Consider the following 21,549-nt stretch of genomic DNA (forward strand, 5'->3'; position numbering starts at 1 on the left):
ACCCTGAGAGGTTTTACGAACACCACAAAATCTCAGGAGACATCCCTGTCTCCCTCTCCAGCACATTGGAAGTGGTTTACAGCTTTAGCAAGTTTTTCTATTAGACTATGTAGAGGGGGCTGTGTCCTTTTCCTCCACTCTGGTCTCAGATTACACTCTGCTTTCACTCTTCCCCTATAATATGCAGTGGGTGATATCAGATCCTTGACACTTGCCTGCTGGAGCTGGGAAAAAGCTTTTGATCTCTGCATTTTAGGTGAGAGTGCTGAAGAGAAACAGGTACAATTTATGTAGGAGGATGTGTTTTATCTCTGTGTATCACCTGAGGATAGTCACTTTACTAAGTATAAGTAAGGGTTTATAACCATTTTAAAGTGGTTCTAAAGCCTTAAGTTTTTTTTTACCTTAATGCATTCTCTGCATTAGGGTAAAAAAGCTTCTGTTACCAAGAACCAATCACCTGCAGCCTCTGAGTGAGTAGTGTGTTCTGACAGTGGAGACAGTCCTGCTGTCAGGATACATAATCCCGGTAAGGGGAGAATTACTCCATCCACCTTTCTTTTGTGTGATGGACTAATCCGTAATTTTTTTTTTTTTCCATTTAGCCAACCACTTGAGAAAAAAAACAAAACATCTATATTCAGCATTACTTCAGTGGATGCTGTGTGCTCCTGATGTTGAACCCAGCCTACAAACTGTTGGCAGAAGAAGCATTAAGAGTCTGTAATGTATTTCAATTATTTCTAGCCTACTCCTATTAATTTGGATGATCTTGATGTTTTTTAAACTTATGTCCTGTTAGTAGGTACTGCTGTGTCACACATTTTACAGAGTTTGCCTTCTGAACTACAGATGGGCTGAAGGGAGGAGTTTCAGTAGGCGGAGTCAGCACAGGAATCACAGCTTGCAGGCTGTAAGGTACCATGGGATACATAGTCCTTAGAATTTGACCGTAAACAGCAGAGGAGAAGCGGCAGAGCATACCAGGGATATGGTGGAAAGAGAGGGCCAGCCGACAGGCAGAAATCAAAACATTAAAGGACGTTTTTGAAGTAAGCTTAGATTGGATTGTCAAAATAACTATTATTGTTGTGGCCATATATTTTTTTTAACTCATGTTTAGTAAAATATGTATCCCTTTATAAAAAAAAGTGTGTGTCTGTGTGTGTATAAATATAATGGATATTTGTTATCTGTACCCCCAACCAATGTGAAGAGGACAACGAAGAGTTAATATACAATGCATGAAAATGACACAGTGAGGGTTTAATGAGCAGTCAGAAGAGGTTGCATAGTAAAGGCTTATGTGCATTTAATGGGGCTTGCAGAGTATTTGAGTTAAAGGTTAGTTTACATTAAATTAAAAGTATCCAATAAACAGCTAATGTACAGTGACTGGATAGAGTGCAGTAAACAAGAAATGTGGAGTGACTGAGGTTTAAACAGTAAAAATTGTCTGCTTCTTGCCCCCTTATCAGGACATTTTCTTGTTTTTAATTGTTCTTTCACAGCCTCTGCTGTCTCCATAAATCCTGGATTACAAACAGTGTTTTCAGTACTGTAAACTGTTGGACATGGATCTCCCAGACATGAAGAGGAACATAATTAATTTTCTTTTTTTTCTTCAATCTTTGGTGAATCTTTGGTGAAGCTATACATATTCTTTATAGTAATCTTTTACCATATAAACAAAATAAATACAATATGGCATTCTAAATTGTGTATGCTGTGGTTTTACGTTTGTATTTGTCCCATTACATGTAATTGTCCCATCTGTACTTATCAAAAGAAGAACATTACAACATAATGATGATGCTGGTAATTATCTGTAAAAAATGTTTTTCTTTTATTAGATTTTTGTACAACGCATAAAAACATATAAAACAAGGACATTGAACAAGGTATCCATGAAAAATATGGATGTAATAGGGCTATAACAGATTATACATTACATTTAGGCAAACAAGAAAATGTTTTTATTAGAAGCAAAGGGCAACTGTTAGCCAAACATTTAAACATGAAAAATTTAGATTTTGGATAATTGTAAATTGTAAATATTTAGTGGTATGGTATGTAAAAGTAAAAAAGTATAACCAAGCCACTTGAAGATATATGAAGTCTAACATACTTAACAAAAGTTTATTAAAAACCTCCCTTACACTGTAAACTTGTTATTGTCCAGCTCAACCAAAAAACTCCATGTTATATATAAAGGTATTTTTCAAGAATGAGCCCCCTTTTATACACTTGAAAAATTAGCGTAACTGACCAAACTCATATTGATTGTTGGCATTTTAATCGGAACACATCAGGCCATTTTTAGAGTTCAGTACAAAGCATCTTCGGGATATCCTATCACTGCCCCTATCTGTGTATCTGAGTTTTCCCAATCTCTCTCCTGGAACTGACACAGCACAGGCAGAGAGAATCAGAGGGGCAGATAGTTAATTGGATAATAGGGGTAGCCTAATGGTAAAGCAGCATTAAAGCAAAGAGCAAACATTTATTATATTGCGGCAAATCAATTCTTAGAGGTGATGGCTGCATTCGTTTTTTGTTTTTTTAACACTTATTATATTGCAGCTCATCAATTCTTAGATGTGATGGCTGCATTTGTTTTTTTTTTTTTCATACTGGTGTTCTTTATTTTCACATAGTGATCCAGCCAGTAAGTCTCTTATTTTTTAACAGAACAAGCTGCCATGCAAATGTAGCAGATAACCTAGTTCACACGGGGCATATGCATCCATGCCCCATGTGAAGGCCATGTATACCCACACCAGGATGCACATTTGTTCAGTGCATCCCCATGCAAGTAGTTTATAGCTGTCATTTGGGGCACAACAGCGGCATGTACACAGCTGCTGCTCCCAATGTGATCATGTTGGTGAAGGTTAACCGGCCCTGAACAAAACCTTAGAGGGTTGAGACAAACCATTTACCGCAGGAATGCTTACAATGGTCAGCTTTTATTTATTTATGTAACATTTTTATCCCTAAAGAAAAAAAAGAACTCATGAATGTTTAAAAAGTGTTGGCTAGAGTTTCACTTCAATTTTGAGTATATCTAAATGTTACTGGCCAGGTTACCAGGTAGAAACAGAGGGAAAAAAGCCTAAAAAGATAACGAATACAGCCACACCATTTAAGTAATGGTAGGTTGAAATATATTACATTCTTGGTTTCCGGTTTAATATTGCTTTAGCCACAAGCACCTAAAGAGGTCTATTTATTTAAAGGGGATCAGTGGTCAATGTTTCTTAAATATAGTTTATGTCAATATTCATTTCAACTTGCATTGCTGTATAAATAGCAGATAAAGTTAAGCTATATTTGGACAACTAATTTAAGTCAAACCTCAGCCATTGTAAACTTATAGAAGCAAAGCTCTGCTTTAAAGGATCCACAAGAAACACACTAGTGTAGATTTACTAAAACTGATGCACATAGACTCTGATGGAGCTGTACATAGTAACCAATCAGCCTTATAACTTAAGCTTGTTCAATTAGGCTTTGACAATAAAACCTGGAAGCTGATTCCAGATTTCACCAGATTCTGTCTGTACCCGTTTATTAAACCCCCCCTCCCCCTTTTATTGCCTTTTGTCAGCCAGAACGTTAAGATTCTGGCAAGGAGGTGAAACCAGGACCAGACAGGTTCACCAAAGAAGCTTGTCTAGCTAATAAAGGTAGTGATGGCCACTCTGAGCTATCTATGTCAATGCAAGGGTTGGCTGTAAGACTGGATACATTATGCTCATCCAGTGAATGTTGTAAAACCAGAAAATAAACTAAAGAACATAAAATGTTTTTCTCATTTTCCCTTGTGAACAACAAAGAGCAAAGTAAATAATACGATGAAGAATGTTAAGTCTCAAAGTGGAAAAAAGAAACCATTTCATAAAACAAATTCTGAAAGCCGGTACAATTGTTTTCAAGCTTACATAAAAGCATTGTTATTATTTAGTGCTGATTACAGCGGTGGGAAAATGGTTGATTATGAAAAATCTGAATCTCTTTGATATGCATATTTGATATGTTGTTCGGTCTGATTAGGCAGAAAAATAATAAAATATTTAGTGTGATTACACAGAGTGATTTAAATAAAAGGATCGGGTTGGCATATTTAGGTGTGAGAAAATATAATTAATTAGCTTGTCAGAATGCAGAGATGAATTTCTTTGGACGGATAGGGTAGGTGGTAACAGTTCCTTGATGTATTTCACCAAGGGAAGCATTAAATGCTGAAATTGTATTGAAATTCATTTCTTTCCATGGAATTGTCAGTCCACGTGTAGAGAGAAGGGTAATCAGCTGCCAAAGAAGAAGAGAGAGCTTCCGTTAGGGTGCAATACTGTGGTTAGTTATGCTAAAACAAGCAAGCAAAGGAGATTTTATACAACTGGTATCCTCCCTCTAACCAGGAACATTAAAAAATATGAAAAGCAGCAATAATATAAAATTCTTTATAGGAACCCAGAACTTTATGATGTTACTTTGTTGATCAAGGTGATCAGTAAATGTATGGGTTTGCAAGGTGTTATATCATTTCTAAAAAGCCTACATATTAATTATTTATATTAAAAATGAAAGTGAAACTGTATGGAAACCCTGACAACAAACTTCTATTTTTTTCTCACCTTTTAACCCTCCTCTGGAGAGGCTGCAAATGGGTGACCTATGAGATTAAGGACATATGTGGCTGTCTAAGCCCTCCTTTTTTTTTGGACCTCATACTATAAGAGGGCATTGGCGTGGTCATTACCTTTCTAGGATATGCGTTAATGGGCATCTACTGGCTTTGATTGGCAGTGTTTCAGCCTTGAGCTCCTGTATATGTAGTTTGGAAATTTGACAACAAGAACCCCCCTGTCTGTGGTTGCTTTAAAAAATCTATTACCAAATTGCTTTACATTGGCCTACTTTCTTTCCCTCGCTGTAATATGGCCTTCTGCTACACCTCTCTACAGCCTGGGATGATCTGATTGGTCCTTCTTTTAGTTACCCTTCTATTTTTGTTTTTAATTAAGAGAGTATTATGCATAACTGTCAAAAGTGAATACGATAATCTGAAGAAGCGTAGTGTAATCGCTAAATGCGCAATCATATCCACACACTAATAACAGTACCTTGTTTGTATTGTACAAGCTCATTGATGTATTCATGCTATACATGTTTTTAATAATATTTAACTTTGTATAATAAAGCTTTCATTGTTTTATATAAATGTTTGGTGTACTTGTTTGAGAATATAAAAATACCAGCAGGTCACTCTTGAAAGCCCCTACTACTGTTCCTTTTTCACTTTTTTTTTTTTTACTTTTTTGGGGTGGTCACTCTTGAAAGGCCCCACTGCTGTTCCTTTTGCATTTTTTTTTTCTTTTTTGGGGTGGTGACCCGCTGGTATTAAATACTCTTTGTTTCAAATCAAATAGCTTCCTTTTATATAAGGTGTTTGTATCTTGTGGATGCGCAAGATACTTTCTTTTATACATAAATGACTCTTTGACTCCCACAGCTATCCTTTAACAGCTCCACAGTATACATAATTTTGCTGCTAAACCCTGCCAACAAACTTCTATTTTTTTCTTTTTTTAGTTAGCATTGTTCTCAGCGCTCTCTTTGGACTACAGAACATCAGCTCCTTAGTGTATGGTATTGAGAGGGGAAGAGGTGTTTTGTAGTCTCAACACACTTTCTATTCGAGGGTGGCAATCATTTTAATGTAACTGTTCACAATGTAATATTATACAAGTATACAATTTGAATTGATGGACTTACACTTTACACTTAAAAAGACAACAACATTGGGTCGATTTGCTAAAACTAGAGTGTAAAATCTGGTGCAGCTGTGCATGGTATAGCTAATCAGCTTCTAACTTCAGCTTGTTCAATTAAACTTTGACAAAAAAAAAATGGAAGCTGATTGGTTTCTATGGAGAACTGCACCAGATTTTGCACTCTCCAGTTTTAGTAAATTAACCCCAATATGTCATTTACCTAGGGGTGACTATACTTTTTGTATATAACTAAAAGGTTGATTCACTAAATGAGTCAAGGCTGTTCACTTTCCAGTATGAATGTTCGCTTACATAAACTGAAAGCGGTTGTATACCCGCAGAAAAAAAAAATGTTAAAAAAAACCCTGTGAGACAAAGGCACAATGAGCTAGTATGCACCACATACTAGCTCATTATGAAATACTTACCTTAGAGCAAGGTCCCTGTATTGCAGGCCGGTCCATGCTGAGGGAGCTGACATTTTGCCCTTGGCGTGTCTTCAGGGTTTGCGGCTGTGAGTGGCCGGAGCCGCGATGACATTATTCCCGCGCATGCGCTGGGAGACTTCTTCCAGGCAAGGTCCGGCAGTGTCTGCTGGGCCTTCAGCCAGGCATTCACAACGCATGCGCCACTGACGTCAGCAGCTACATGCAAAGTTAATATCTCCTAAACCGTCCAGGTTTAGGAGATATTCATTTTACCCACAGGTAAGCCTTATTATACGTTTACCTGTAGGTAAAAAAAAAAAATGGGTATACAACCACTTGAAGCTGTGTTCATTTTTAATACCCACTCGTGTGCAAGGGAGATTAAAAAAAACAGCACTTTTGCTGGCAAATAATTGGATGATTGAAAGTGAATAAACAATCTCTACAAAATTGGTGTAAGATAAAAAAATTATAAGCGCAACTTAATAGAATAAATGCATGTTACCTGTGAACAAATTAAAAAATCTCCTATGTAAAATATAATCCTGTGCACAATAGAACTCCTGTGCAAATTTATACAATGAAATGTACTGTGCAAGATGACAATAAATATTGCAAGATACAAAATAAACTCCTGTGCAAATAATGTAATGTGCAAATAGCTAAAATATAGTTAAACAAACTGTGCAAATAAGCATGAAGTCCCAGAAAGCTCAAATATATAGAACTATATAGTATAATAATAGTCCACTGTGTTTAAAATAAATCAATAAATAAATAAAGTGCTGAATGCGTCATCAACTTCATAAACACCACTTAATGCTCTCTGGACTCTTACCTCATTATGAAGTATATACATTGAGGTAAGAGTCCAGAGAGCATTAAGTGGTGTTTATGAAGATCCCCGATTGAAGATACCCTTTGATGACACGTTCAGCACTTTATTTATTTATTGGTTTATTTTAACCACTTGACAACTGGGCACTTAAACCCCCCTCTTGCCCAGACCAATTTTCAGCTTTCAGCCCTGTCACACTTTGAATGACAATTACTCAGTCATGTAATACTGTACCCAAATGCATTTTTTGTCCTTTTTTGACCAGGCAATTTTTTGCGATACAGCATTGCATTGCTTTATCTGACGATTGCACGGTCGTGCGACGCTTTACCCAAATACAATTGATGTCTGTTTTTCACACAAATAGAGCTTTCTTTTGGTGGTATTTTGATCAACTCTGCGTTTTTTATATATATAATGAAAAAAGACTGAAAATTTTGAAAAAAAAACATTTTTCTTAGTTTCTGTGATAAAATTTTGCACATTATTAATTTTTCTTCATAAATTTTGGACACAATTTATACTGCTACATATCTTTGGTAAAAATAGCCCAAATTAGTGGATATTATTTGGTCTTTGTGAAAGTTAGAGAGTCTGCAAACTATGGTTTCAAATCATAAAAAATTGATCACACCTAATGTACTGGTGGCCTATCTCATTTCTTGCGACCCGAACAAGCCAGGAAAGTACAAATACCCCCCAAATGACCCCTTTTTTGAAAGTAGACATTCCAAGGTATTTAGTAAGAGGCATGGTGAGCTTTTTGTTGTTGTCATTTTTTCCCACAATTCTTTGCAAAATTAAGATTTTTTTTCCCCCACAAAATTGTCATTGTAATAGGTTATTTCTGTCACATGGCATGTATATACCACAAATAACACCCCAAAATACATTCTGCTACTTCTCCTGAGTATTACGATATCACATGTGTGGGACTTTTTCACAGCCTGGCCACATAGAGAGGCCCAACATGCAGGGAGCACCATCAGGTGTTCTAGGAGCATAAATTACACATCTAACTTGTTGACTACCTATTACACTTTTGAAGGCCCTAGAGCACCAGGACAATGACACTGATGTGGCACTGATGACAGATTGCACTGATACGTGGCCCTGATGACACTGATGTGGCACTGAGGAAGAAAGGGCTTTAAGGCATAGAGCCTTGGGACTTTGAAGGTGTCAATATTCAGGAAGTTTCATCCAGATTGAGATTTGAATTAAAAAATAAATTTTATTACAATTATTTAAAAAAAGCCCATAAAAGGCCACATACAGTGCAAAAATTTCCAAAAAATTGTTTATAAAATACAACGACAATTGTGTACTGTATGTGGCCTTTTATAGGCTTTTTTTAAAATAATTGTAATAAAATTTCTTTTTTAATTCAAATCTCAATCTGGATGAAACTTCCGGAATATTGACACCTTCAAAGTCCCAAGGCTCTATGCCTTAAAGCCCTTTCTTCCTCATTAGTAACTATATGGGATGTGGTGTCTTAATAGTTGTTTTTTTTTGTTTTCACTTTTCATTACACTGATGTGGCACTGATGACAGATGGCACTAATACTTGGGACTGATGACAGATGGCACTAATACGTGGCACTGACAGATGGCACTAATATGTGGCACTGATGACACGTGACACTGATGACAGATGGCACTAATATGTGGCACTGATGATACGTGGCATTGATGACAGATGGCACTATTACGTGGCACTGTTGACAGATGGCACTAATACGTGGCACTGATGACAGATGGCACTAATACTTAGCACTGATGACACGTGACACTGATGACTGGTGACACTTATACGTGGCACTGATGACAGGTGGCACTGATGACAGATGGCACTAATATGTGGCACTGATGACAGATGGCACTTATATGTGGCACTGGGAGCAGATGGCAGTGGGGACAGATGGCAGTGGGGACAGATGACAGTGGGGACAGATGGCAGGGACATGACAGTGGGGACAGATGGCAGGGACATGACAGCGGGGACAGATGGCAGGGACAGATGGCAGTGGGGACACTTTTTTTCGTTTTTTTTTTTTTACTTACCGCTGCAGCGGTTCACTCTCCCTCCTCACACGCTGTCTCTGTGTGAGGAGGGAGAGCCAGCGATGAGAGATGATCTCATATGTTTACATATGAGATCATCTCTCATTGGCACCGCCCATCGCGCTGAAAACGGTCGCTATGATTGGCCGTTTTCAGCGATCTGTGACTGGCTGTGTCCAAAGGACACGGCCAGCACAGAACTTCCCCGATGCGCGCCCGCGGGAGCGCACATCGCGGAAGTAAACAGGAGGACGTCCAGGGACGGCCTCCCGGTAATTAGCGTCCGTGCTGCAGCCGTCTTTCGGCTATAGCGCGGGCGCAAAGAGGTTAAACACAGTGGACTATTATTATACTATATAGTTCTATATATTTGAGCTTTCTGGGACTTCATGCTTATTTGCACAGTTTGTTTAACTTTTTTAACTATTTGCACATTACATTATTTGCACAGGAGTTTATTTTGTATCTTTCAATATTTATTGTCATCTTGCACAGTACACTTCATTGCATAAATTTGCACAGGAGTTCTATTTTTGCACAGGATTATATTTTACATAGGAGATTTTTTAATTTGTTCACAGGTAACATGCATTTATTCTATTACGTTGCGCTGATAATTTTTTATCTTACACCAATTTTGTGCACTGTATACACTTTAGGTCTAGCTGCAATTTTTATTAGATCAGTTTGATTCACTTGATAGCGCGAGGGACTACACTGTTTAAACAATTTCGACAGCTTTAGTAAATCAGTTACTATGCCTATATGCCCTAGTAAAAAAAAACTGAATAAAGCAATGTTTTGTTCATCTGAACACACCATCAAGTTCATGAAATTTATAAAAAGCCAGATTTTCCCTTGTACATGACTGAATGTTTAAAGAGAAAAGGTTATGCTAAGTGAACATATTGTACTTTTGTTGTGAAAAGGTCAGGCTAACTCTTTTAGTAAATCAGTCACTGGGTTAATTATTTTCTAAGCCTCAAATCTGAAATCAAATAGGCAGAACAGAAAAGTTAAAACAAGTTTGTATCTGCATAATGATCCACGTATTAAAGTCAGAATACCAGCATAATAGCTGGACATCTAGCCTTTTGGGAAGAAGAGGTCCGTGTGACAGCATTTTAAATCCACAGAATGAGTGCCAGACTGTTGTCTTAAAAATCCATAGTTATTTATTACTGACAATCTCCCTTAATCAGGGCTCAGTTGAAAACAACAATGTTTCCTAAAGAACACCAATCTAAAGACTCTTTGGGGGGTGTTCAATGTTAGTTGTGATCAGCACTTCAAGCAGACCATTGATCATGACTGACATACAACACCCACCCAATAGTCTTTAGATTGCCTAAAGAGTCTTTCGTGGATGCATCGTCATTTTCATTTGAGCCCTGATGAAGGGGGATTTTTTGCCCCAAAATGCATTGACTACCTTTTTATCTCCTTGCTACCTCATTGTCATCCACAGGAGAATAAATGCTTATGGACTTTTAAGATGACCTTTTATTTGGGTTTCTTAAAGTAGAACTATAATCAAAACTTTTTTTTCGTTTTGGATAAAGTAAGGGAGGGTTTTAACTCTTGTCAGTTTATATTTTGCCATCTTTGTCGCATTTTGACAATTTACCTTCACTTCCTGTCCCATAGCCAAAACAGGAAGTGAGAGATAATCCCGCAAATTAAGGGAAGTCTTTAGGGTCCCCAAACATGGAACTAGTGTCCCATTGGAAAATTTTCTCTCTAGTATTTTTCTGGGGACAACCCCAGATTTGGGGTTTTCTTTACTCTCACTTTCGATGATAATGGCAAACAGGAAAACTAGTGAGGATAAATCTCCCTAATGGGGGGCACAGACAGCAGTTAAAACCTAATAGGTGTTTTAGTTCATCTCCAGCTGTCAAGGTCTAGTCATCTAGCCGAACCAACATCTCCGGTTTTGATGGACACTAAGATCCAGGGACTTATTTCTTCTTATTTTGGAGCATGGCAGCGATGACAGTCTAAATATTTTTTCTCAGGAAAGGTTTCTTTATCAATATTCTTTTCAGTTAAACTCAATTTACCAAAGAAATGTTCTAATTAAAAACACTGTAAAATGGATTTGCATGCTTTCACTGCAATATGTTGTATAAAGAAGAAATGTTATTAGCAAGCTTATAATATAAATCAGTAAATAGCTGATGGATTTTCTGATAATGTGTGATACAAATCGCACATAGACTCATTATTAACACAGCAAACAGCAGAAACATAGATAATCAGGTGCAGAGTTTAACGGATAATTGTGGTTGCACTGCATATTTACCTATTGTGCTCCTAACAGGAATACACACTTTACAACTAAACTCTAATAATGATCTGTTCATTCTCACCTCTCATTAGATATGTTTATTCTTAGTGAAGGCATAGGAGCTTGCTCACAGTGAAAAAAGTTTTTCAGCCACCAGCATTTTTCAACCATTTCTGGCAAGCCTGTAATAAAAGTAGCACGCTAGATGAGTGTAAGCAATGCTTCTATTTGAATACATTTATTCCGGCTAGGTCTGGCTGTGTTCAGGAGACATGCCAGTGGATAGGTCAGGCTCTGTTACATGATTCAATTCCCTTGGCTTACAAGCTGCCTTACAAGTTAGCTTCAACAAAATGAATTAACTGTATGGTTTTAGAAATGAAATGAATGAATATAGGTTTGCCTTTTTCATTGCTGTATCTTTCAATCCATGCTTTATAAGGTAATTCCTTAAAAATGTCAGTCATCAAAAAGAAATGAGTATATAGCTACCCAAAGAACTAACTATTTACCACCTATCAATTTAAAGTGCTCAGAATGCCGACATGTACTATATTTGCTGATAGCTTGTTACTGTGCTTTATACATCGCTGTTATTAAAGGTAAGTCAGGTTGGTAACACAGAAAGTGCTTAAGCCAGTGAATGAGTATGACAGCTAGGAATAGTACATTACACAAGGAAAGGTTAGCCTTGGCAGCTCTCAGCTTTAGGCTTCATTAAGATGGGCATTGACATCTGTTCTGCATGCAGGCTGCGTTTGTTATTGTACCTGCATTTGCCCCGAGCTACATGCAGGAAGCCTATAGAATTGGATGTAGGTGCAGCAACTGCAGGGGCGGAGCCACATGTCAAAATTCGACATGCATGAAAGAGCAGGTGCACAGATCGGAATGCCGGCAGTGTACGTTCGAAGCCATACACCCACTCCTGCATGCATGTTCAATTTTGACATGCAGATGTGTCCAACTGTGTCTGTGCAGTTTCTACATATGCATCCACCTCTATAGGCTGCCTGTAGGCTCCATAACAAATGTAGCCTGCACACAGAGCGGGTGTTACTTACCATGGGTTGCAGGATAGAAATTCGCTCAATTCCTCCATCAACACAGACAGTGTTGATGCGGCAATCCCTCCTGCTGGGCCATTGTCTTCTCCAGATGGGGTTGGGAAAGGCATCCCCACTGGGAGAAGACAGTGGTTATCGCTAGCAGCTATAGCAGCTGCTAGTGATAATTGCAAGAGAATACAGCAGGCTGGTTGTACCCAAGTTGATCAAGCATTCAACTTGGTACATTTAGCTTGCCGATTAACAGTTAGAATCTTCGAACCGTGTATGGCTGGCCTAAGCATGGCAGTCAAGAAATTAACATTTTATAAGGAGAAGTTTGCAGTAGCAGCCTTCATATTTCTATCTGTACAGGTTCATTTTAAAGCTGAACTTCAGGTATACAGCTACATGCACATGTAAAATACATATGTTTTACTTTCCCCTTTCATTGGACAGTGACAGAGCTGATGTGCATGGGATTACAGGGAAATAATATAAAGAAAAATTTGAGATACTTCTACTAAGTATATGTAAAACTCATTTGATGGAAAAAAACTCATTATCAGATATTTTTTTAACAATCACCTGGAAAGCAGTTTTAAATAAGTATGATTTTCTCAGTACAAAATGATTTTCCAATACAGAGATTGCATTTATAAAAGAGAGGATTTGACTTATTGATTTGCATTTGTATCAATAAGCAATAGCACTATTAGGCCCCTTTCACACGAGGCGAACTCCGCTTCCACGGAATCCGCCTCGGTCCGCCGGCTCAGCGGGAGATCTCTCCATTGATCTCCACTGAGACGGCGGATGACAGGTCCCTCTCTTCTCACTGAGCGGGGAGGGGCTTGTCAGGTGCCGCTGCCGCCTATGGAGAGATCGTACGAAAACGGACAGCATGTCCGTTTTCTTCAGATCTCACCCGATCCAATCCGCCAGCGATGGATCTGAACGTAGGGCCATCCGTCTGCTTTTAGCGGATAGGACCGGGTCGGATGTCAGCAGACATGTCTCCGCTGACATCTGTCACTCCATAAGCTAACATGGAGCGCCCGTTCAGGTCCGCCGTCAAAACTGACAGGCGGACCTGCACGGTCCAACCGTGTGGAAGGGGCCTTATAGTCACTAAAATGTCTTAAAAAAATAATATTAATCCCAACAGCTCATCTGTGCTTACTGCTAATAATTGTATACACGGAAGCTTATATAGTCATTGGTGTAAAGAGCAATAGTCACGTGCAAAGAATGGTAGCCCAAAACAACCAATAAGGTTTAAATCCACTGGCTTCCGCTCATCCAACTAATTCAGTTCAAAATACTAACAACTACTTACAAAGCCATCCACAATTTAACCCCCAGCTACATCACTAGCCTAGTCTCTAAATAACAACCTACTTGTTTTCTTCATTCCTCTCAAGTCCCCCTGCTCTCTAGCTCTCTCATCACCTCCTCCTTTGCTCGTCTCCAGGACTTTTCCAGAGCCTCTCCAATCCTATGGAATGCCCTACCCCAATCTGTCCGCTTATCTCCTACTTTTTTTAGCTTTTAGATGATCCCTGAAAACCCTTCTCTTCAGAGAAGCCTACCCTACCCACAACTAACAACTGTATTTTCATTTTTTCCATCAGTTCTTCCCCCACAGTTATTACCTTTTGTTCCAATTGACCCTCCCTTCTAGATTGTAAGCTCTAATGAGAAGGGCCCTCTGATCCCTCCTGTATTGATTTGTATTGTAAATGTACTGTCTGCCTTCATGTTGTAAAGAGCTGCACAAACTGTTGGCACTATATAAATCCTGTATAAAAATAATAATAACAAATAAAATCATTAAAACATGAATTCTAATTGGAGATTGTTGTGGGTAACTGAGAAATGCCATTTGTTTCATTGAGTAAGCTAGATAGATTGGATATATTTTTGTCATGGCCTACTGATATAATCAGGAAAGGCTGAGTATTCAAGTTCGGTATCACTTTATGAGCAGAGATGAATAAGTAACAGCCAAAACTTTCCAACAAGCTGGATCCCTCGCAACATTCCCAATGTCTGCCAGTATAATAGTTTGTGCTCCATAAATGGGCACATTGCCGCACAACTGTGCTGAAAACATGTCAGCTATGACAATCACATACGTGTCATACTCATTTCATGAGCAGCTGTATGATATATATCAAAAGATAATCCTCTTTTCACACACATTAAAAGGAATCATTCTGCACAATCTTGACATCTGTTTCCTCTCCCTGACTTTAGAAACAGAAAAGTACTGAGCCGTACATGCACTGCCCAACCTCTCACTTTTAAAGCATTTGCATTGCTTTGAACATAGGGGTTGATTTACTGTAGGCAACTAGACTGTGCACTTTGCAAAGTACAGTTGCAATCTGCAAGAGCAGTTGCTACAGGACTTAGTAAATGCACAGAAGCTCTGCTAACTTCCATAATCCAATCATGTTTTTTTTTTTCCTTGCATGTGATTGGGTATTCTTAGCAAAATTAATCTTTACCTCATTTACTAAGCTCTGGTGCAACTGCACTTTGCAAAGTGCACAGTCTATTTGGCTTTAGTAAATCAACCCCATAGTGTTGGCTGCCTTAAAAGTGTCCTACTATTTGTAACCCACTTCAGACACTGGAAGTGAATTTACTTTCATTGTTCTGCTTGCTAGCCTAGTGTCAGAAAAGTGTTAGAAAGCTGCAGTGGGGTTGATTTACTAAAACTGGAAAGTGCAAAATCTGGTGCACCTGTGCATAGAAATCAATCAGCTACCAGCTTTTATGGTACGTTCACACTAAATGCGGCGTTTGGGGGCGATTTGAAAGACATCTGTGCGGGTTCATGCACAGATGTGTATTGAAATCGTCCCAGAAGTCGCCAAAATTAGTGCAGGAATTACTTTTGGAAATCGGTGCGATGCTGCAAGGTCGGTGTCGCACTGTTTGGGACAGTGCTGTTGCCAGCAATAGCCTGCGAATTGGCATGCAATTTTTCATGTCAAATCACCCCGATGTGAACGGGGGCTTATTGTTAAAGCTTAATTAAACAAGCTGAAGTTAGAAGCTGATTGACTACCATCCACAGCTTCACCAGGTTTTGCACTCTCCAGTTTTAGTAAATCAACTCCACTGTGCCTTGTACAGCCTCACACAGGTATTGCATTTGCATTCAATGCCTGTTTGAACAAAGCCAATACGTTTTGTTTTTAAAGGTAACCTGTACTGAAAGACATTTTGGGTTGCCATTTTTGACTACCTTTTTTGCTTGGTTTCAATACTTTCTGTTTAACTTGGGTCAATTTACCAAAGGAGTAGATGCTTATTATTTAGCATGTTCACTTGGTTTAGTAAAAAAGGTGAAGCTGTGTTCACTTTGAATACCCAAACATCTGCAAAAGATAAAGGAAAAAAGACTTTTGCTTGCACATCGTTTTTACCATTTACCATATACCCTAAGCTTCCTTAAATAAACCAACCCCACTGACTGGGAAAGTCAGGGCGAAGCTACAAACCTTGATCTGCATACATGCTCCTGATCTGAGCTTTAGAAACACACAAAGCTAGTTCTTAACTGCATACATGAATAAAGTATTGAAGCCGGAGGCTCAGCATGATGACCAGGCAATTAGAATTTTCAGGAGAGGTTAGGAACCCTAGCCTCCATTTACTTTGTAGTACTATTTTTCTTTAAAGTGACGCTAAACTCGGGTTTAAAAATGTATATTCTGATTAAGTCTGTATTCTTAAAATGTTACTAAACCCAGGACCCTGCATTCACTATATCTGGTTTCCCACAGTACACAGAACATGAAAATGCAATTGTTTTAGTAAATATAAACTACTAAATACCTTTTCTCATCAGCATTTAGAGCAGTCTTGTGACTTCTATCAGTGCCTAGTTAAAGCTTGTAGGAGGAGTTTTCATTCTCCCCTGATTGTCCTATGAGACTGCAGGACCCCTGACCCTCTGTGTGGACAGTGTTGATTGGCTCTGTGCTGATCACATGCATCCTCCCAAGAAAAAGAAAAAAACTCTTTAGCAATGCACACCAAACTGAGCATGTGCAGCTTGCCCCCAAAGCTCTGTACTATCAGTAGATGGATTGGGGACTGTGGAAAAAGGGGAGGATCAGAGAAGACAGGATCAAACAGCCTTTTTGCACAATGCAGAGGATTAACCCCTTAGGTTCTACAGTGAGTATAACAAGCATGCTTTACTGCATATACAGACCGATTTTACTGTTATGGGTTTAGTAACTCTTTAACTCAAAAAAATACCTTTTATTACTCTCAGACACCTCAAAATCTCCAAATTCCTGTTTTTTGCTTACAATGATCAGACTTCCTGTTATAGGGTGGCTGCGTTCTTTCTCACTTCCAAGATAAACTAGGGGTGGTGGACTATGGGATTTGTAGTGTTCGTAGAGCAGTGCACATGACTGCAACTAAAGTATACTGCTTGTTTCAAATAAATGGAAGTGAGGGAGAAAGGAGAAGTTTGGGAGCTCATGGAGGATGTTACAAGAAGGGAGAAAATCACAGTAAGAACGATTTAAAGAAAAATAGAACAAACGACCAATTGAGCAATGGATGTGTATGGATTATTTATAAAAAATAGGGATATTGTTTAGGCCACTTTTAGCATTGGTTTGAAATTAATTTACAACGTAAAAATTAAAAAATCTAAAAATCTGGTGGTTATGTAATAAGGATATAAAAAAAGTGCAAATCATAAGAAGCCAGTTAAATAAGCATACCTGCATGAGGTTTTTCTGGTTCTGTGTCGGAGTTGTTAGAACACACACTAGACTCGGAATTCAGCCGTACTGTAAAAGAATAGAAGAAAAAGAATACATATATATTAATGAATAAACAGAGATGAACCAGTTATAAGCAAAACACACAGGGGCTGATTTACTGAAGACAAATAGACTGTACATTTTGAAAAGTGCAGCTTTCTAACCCTTTTCTTACACTAGCCTAGCAAGGAGAACAATGAAAGTAAATTCACCTCCAGTGTCTGAAGTGGGTTAAGAATAGCAGGACACTTTTAAGGCAGCATAACACTACGGGGTTGATTCATTAAAGACAGAGCTTAGTAAATGAGCAAAAATGCTGTTTTTTTTTTTTTTTTTCCTTGCACGCAATTAGGTATTCTTTGCTTTACCTCATGTACTAAGCTCTGGGGCAACTGCACTTGCAGAGTGCAACTGCACAGTCTATTTGCCTTTAAGAAATCAACCCCACAGTGCAGTAGCCCAGAGCAACCAATCAGTATCACCCTCCATTGTTCCATATATTGATGGAAGATACTGTGGGGGAGATTTGCTTAAACGGGAAAGTGCAAAATCTGGTGCAGCTATGCATGGTAGCCAATCAGCTTCTCAGCATCAGCTTGTTCAGTTAAAGGGGTTGTAAACCCTCATGTTTTTTTACCTTAATGCATTCTATGCATTAAGGGGAAAAACCTTTTTTTAGTGCTGCAGCCCCCCCGTTTTACTTACCTGGATGCTGTCATCTTCTGTCCAGGAATGAGCACACCATCTGTAGCTGGTGTCTCGTGTCCCGATTGGATAGATTGATAGCAGCGCAGCCATTGGCTCCTGCTGCTGTCAATCAAATCCAATGACCGGGGGCGGGGCCGAGTCATGCATTCTATGTGAATGGACACAGATGCGGGACTCGGGAGAGCACCCGCACGGGTGTCCACCAAAGAGAGCATTTCTCCAACATGGACACTCGATGCAGGGAGGAGCCACCAGCGCCGCCTTGGGACCCCAAAAGAGGAGGTTCAGGGCCACTCTGTGCAAAATGAACTGCACAGTGGAGGTAAGTATAATGCCCCGTACACACAATCGGATTTTCTGACAACAAATGTTGGATGTGAGCTTGTTGGCGGAAAGTCCGACTGTGTGTATGCTCCATCAAACATTTCTTGTCGGACTTTCCGCCAACAAAATGTTGGCTAGCAGGTTCTCAAATGTTCTGCCAGCAAATTTTTACTGTCGGACTTTCCGATCGTGTGTACACAAGTCCGTCGCACAAAAGTCCACGCATGCTCGGAATCAATGCTCACCAGACACAACATTAGCAGAAGAAGCCCAAAGGGTGGTGCATGACTATTGAACTTCCTTTTTATCGGCTCGTAGTACGTCTTGTACGTCACTACGTTCGTAATTGTTGGCCAATATTTGTGTGACCATGTGTATGCAAGACAAGTTGGAGCCAACATCCTTCAAACAAAATTCCACGGTTGTGTTGTCGGAAAGTCGGATCATGTGTATGGGGCATTACATGTTGTTATTTAAAAAAAAAACAAAAAAAAAAAAACAAAAAACAAGGGTTTACAACCCCTTTAAGCTTTGACTAAAAAACTGAAAGCTGGTTTCTATGCAGAGCTGCACCAGATTTTGCACTCTCCACCTTCAATAAATCAGCCCCATTGTCTTTGCAATGGGTGACACACATATCACTGCTCTTTGAATGGAGCCTATTACCGCTCTACACTAAGCACGATTATGCATAGAGTGTACAGAAGTTTTAGTTTCTCTTTTGGAAAAACTTTAAAAAAGCATCTATCTTTGAGTTGCTTACCTCTGTAAAACTGATTCTTCGCTAAGAGGCAGCCAGCTGATGGAACAGATGCCATAGTCCCAATTCAGGCAACACAAGTATCAAGAGTAGTACAAAATGAGGCTAAACTGTACCTGAGAGACAAAAAAAAGTACAGGGACAATTATATTTAATTACAAAACAGCACAAGTCAGAACATACAGCACTTTCAAATCTGAAACTCAAAAAGAAAAGTGACATTGCTGGGCCCATATGCGCTGTACGGAGCGCAGATGGTTTGGGGCCGTTTGAGGCATTTAAACCGCATTTTCAAAAAATATCTTGCAAATTAGCTCAACAAATTCTTACTACAAGAAACAGAAGCAATTTGGATGATATAAAAAATGCAGATGACTTTTTAAACAATGCATACATTTATTTATGAGTCAGTACTTTACCTTCTGTATTGTGCTCTCTGATGAGTGTTAAATATGATTTATGTTCCATAAGAGATAAAAGCCTGTTAAGCATTTAACAGTCTGCTAGCAATATTCCGAATTGTCCCGTCTAGCAGGTAGGTCTAGGTCTTGCTCCAAAGCCTGTTTCTCAGCGGTTTCTTGGGGAAGCTTTATATAACGGGTGCTTGCAGAAATCAGTGATGTGTCATTTGAGCTCCCATAAATATTGCCAGGTTGTAGGAGGGTTTATAGAACACAGTGTGCAAAAGATAGCTCATTCTGACATCTGCTGTAACCCAATGCAAAGAACAGAGCAGGACGTGTTCACAAAGGAAACATTTGCTACATTAAATCAAGATAACTAATGACAAAGAACAATACGATGCCTTATGTATAATAACACAAACAAAAATCTCATTTGGCATTGAAACACAAAATCAGGTTTATAATTGTAATGTTTGCCAAATACTTGCACGGTTTATGAACTTTTTCGTTTAGAAATGTGGCTTTTCAGAGGACACATGTAATAGTTCTAAAAAGACAAACAAATTAGAACCAGAGGTCCAGACAGGATAACAATTGCTACAAAACAAACAATTCACCTTCACCACCGGAAAGGTTTCACCCCCTTCATGACCAGGGCATTTTTTTGCTATTCAGCACTGCGTTACTTTAACCACTTCAGCCCCAGAAGGTTTTACCCCCTTCATGACCAGACAATTTTTTGCGATACAGCATTGCATCGCTTTATCTGACGATTGCACGGTCGTACAGCGCTTTACCCAAATACAATTGATGTCTGTTTTTTGCACAAATAGAGCTTTCTTTTGGTGGTATTTGATAACTTCTGTGGTTTTTATTTTTTTAGATATAAACAAAAAAAGAGCGACAATTTTGAAAAAAAAAAACATATTTTTTACGTTCTGCTCTAAAACATACCCAATAAAAAAAATGTAAAAAAATCTAATTTATTCATCAGTTTAGGCCAATATGTATTCTGCTACATATGTTTGGTAAAAAAAATCCCAATAAGTGCATATTGATTGGTTTGCGCAAAAGTTATAGGGGTTGATGTACCAAAAGCAAATAGGATGTGCACTTTGCAAAGTGCAGTTGGACGCTCCATGTGCAGTTGCTCCAGAGCTTAGTAAATGAGGTAAATCTTCACTTTGCAAAAAGTACCCAATCACATGCAAGGGAAATTAAAAAGCAGCATTTTTGCTTGCACATGATTGGATGATGGAAGTCAGCAGTGCGTCTGCTCATTTACTAAGCTCTGGAGCAACTGCACTTGCAGAGTGCAATTGCACTTTGCAAAGTGCACAGTCCATTTGCCTTTAGTAAGTCAACCCCATAGTGTGTACAAACTATGGGATATTTTAATGGAATTTTCATTTATTTATTTTTTTTACTAGTAATAGCGGCTATCAGCAATCTTTGAGGGACTGAGACATTGCGCCGGACAAATATGACACCAAGTGACACTTTTTGGGGACCAGTGATACCAATACAGTGATTAGGGCTAAAAAAAAATGCACTGTCAAATTACACTGGCAGGGAAGGGGTTAACATCCGGTGCAATAAAAGGGTTAAAATTGGTCCCTAGGAGGGGCTTTCTAAGTGTGGGGGATGCTTTGACTAGGGGAAAACCGAGATCCGTGTTTCTGCTTAGCAGAAACACAAGATCTCCATTTTCCCTTCTGACAGAATGGTGGTCTGCCTTGTTTACATAGGCAGACCGCTGTTCTGCCTCTCCTCAGAATGATCAGGGGGTACCGGCGGACATTGTGTCTGCCGGACCCACTGATTGGCTCCTGCTGTGTCCAATCACAGCGGGAGCGAATCGCCAGCAGCGCACGTGCGTGGCCCAAACCCTGTGCACAAAATCACATACAGGTATGTGATTTTGCGCAGGATATCTGCCGCAGTATATCTGCATGGGGGCGGTCCAGAAGTGGTTAACTGGCAATTGCTCTATCAAACAACACTGTACACAAATTAAATGGATATAATTTTTTCACACAAATAGAGCTTTCTTTTGTGGTATTTAAAAGGGAAGTATGGTTTGTACTTTTTTCTAGATTAAT

At 38.9% G+C, this 21,549-nt stretch overlaps 1 protein-coding gene across 1 annotated transcript; it reads right to left on the minus strand.

The window, feature by feature from the left end:
- Positions 1-1,338: 1,338 nt before the first annotated feature.
- Positions 1,339-19,716, minus strand: PPDPFL (pancreatic progenitor cell differentiation and proliferation factor like). The gene is made up of 5 exons (XM_073631574.1): positions 19,463-19,716; positions 19,047-19,159; positions 17,210-17,278; positions 11,486-11,585; positions 1,339-4,314 (listed from the first exon to the last, which is right to left on the minus strand). Exons 2-5 carry the CDS (start codon positions 19,099-19,101, stop codon positions 4,311-4,313), a joined length of 228 nt encoding a protein of 75 aa, XP_073487675.1. The 5' UTR covers positions 19,102-19,159; positions 19,463-19,716; the 3' UTR covers positions 1,339-4,310.
- Positions 19,717-21,549: the final 1,833 nt, after the last annotated feature.

The sequence above is a fragment of the Aquarana catesbeiana genome, linkage group LG05 (genome assembly GCF_042186555.1).
Source record: "Aquarana catesbeiana isolate 2022-GZ linkage group LG05, ASM4218655v1, whole genome shotgun sequence".
In the NCBI taxonomy this organism is placed as follows: domain Eukaryota; kingdom Metazoa; phylum Chordata; class Amphibia; order Anura; family Ranidae; genus Aquarana; species Aquarana catesbeiana.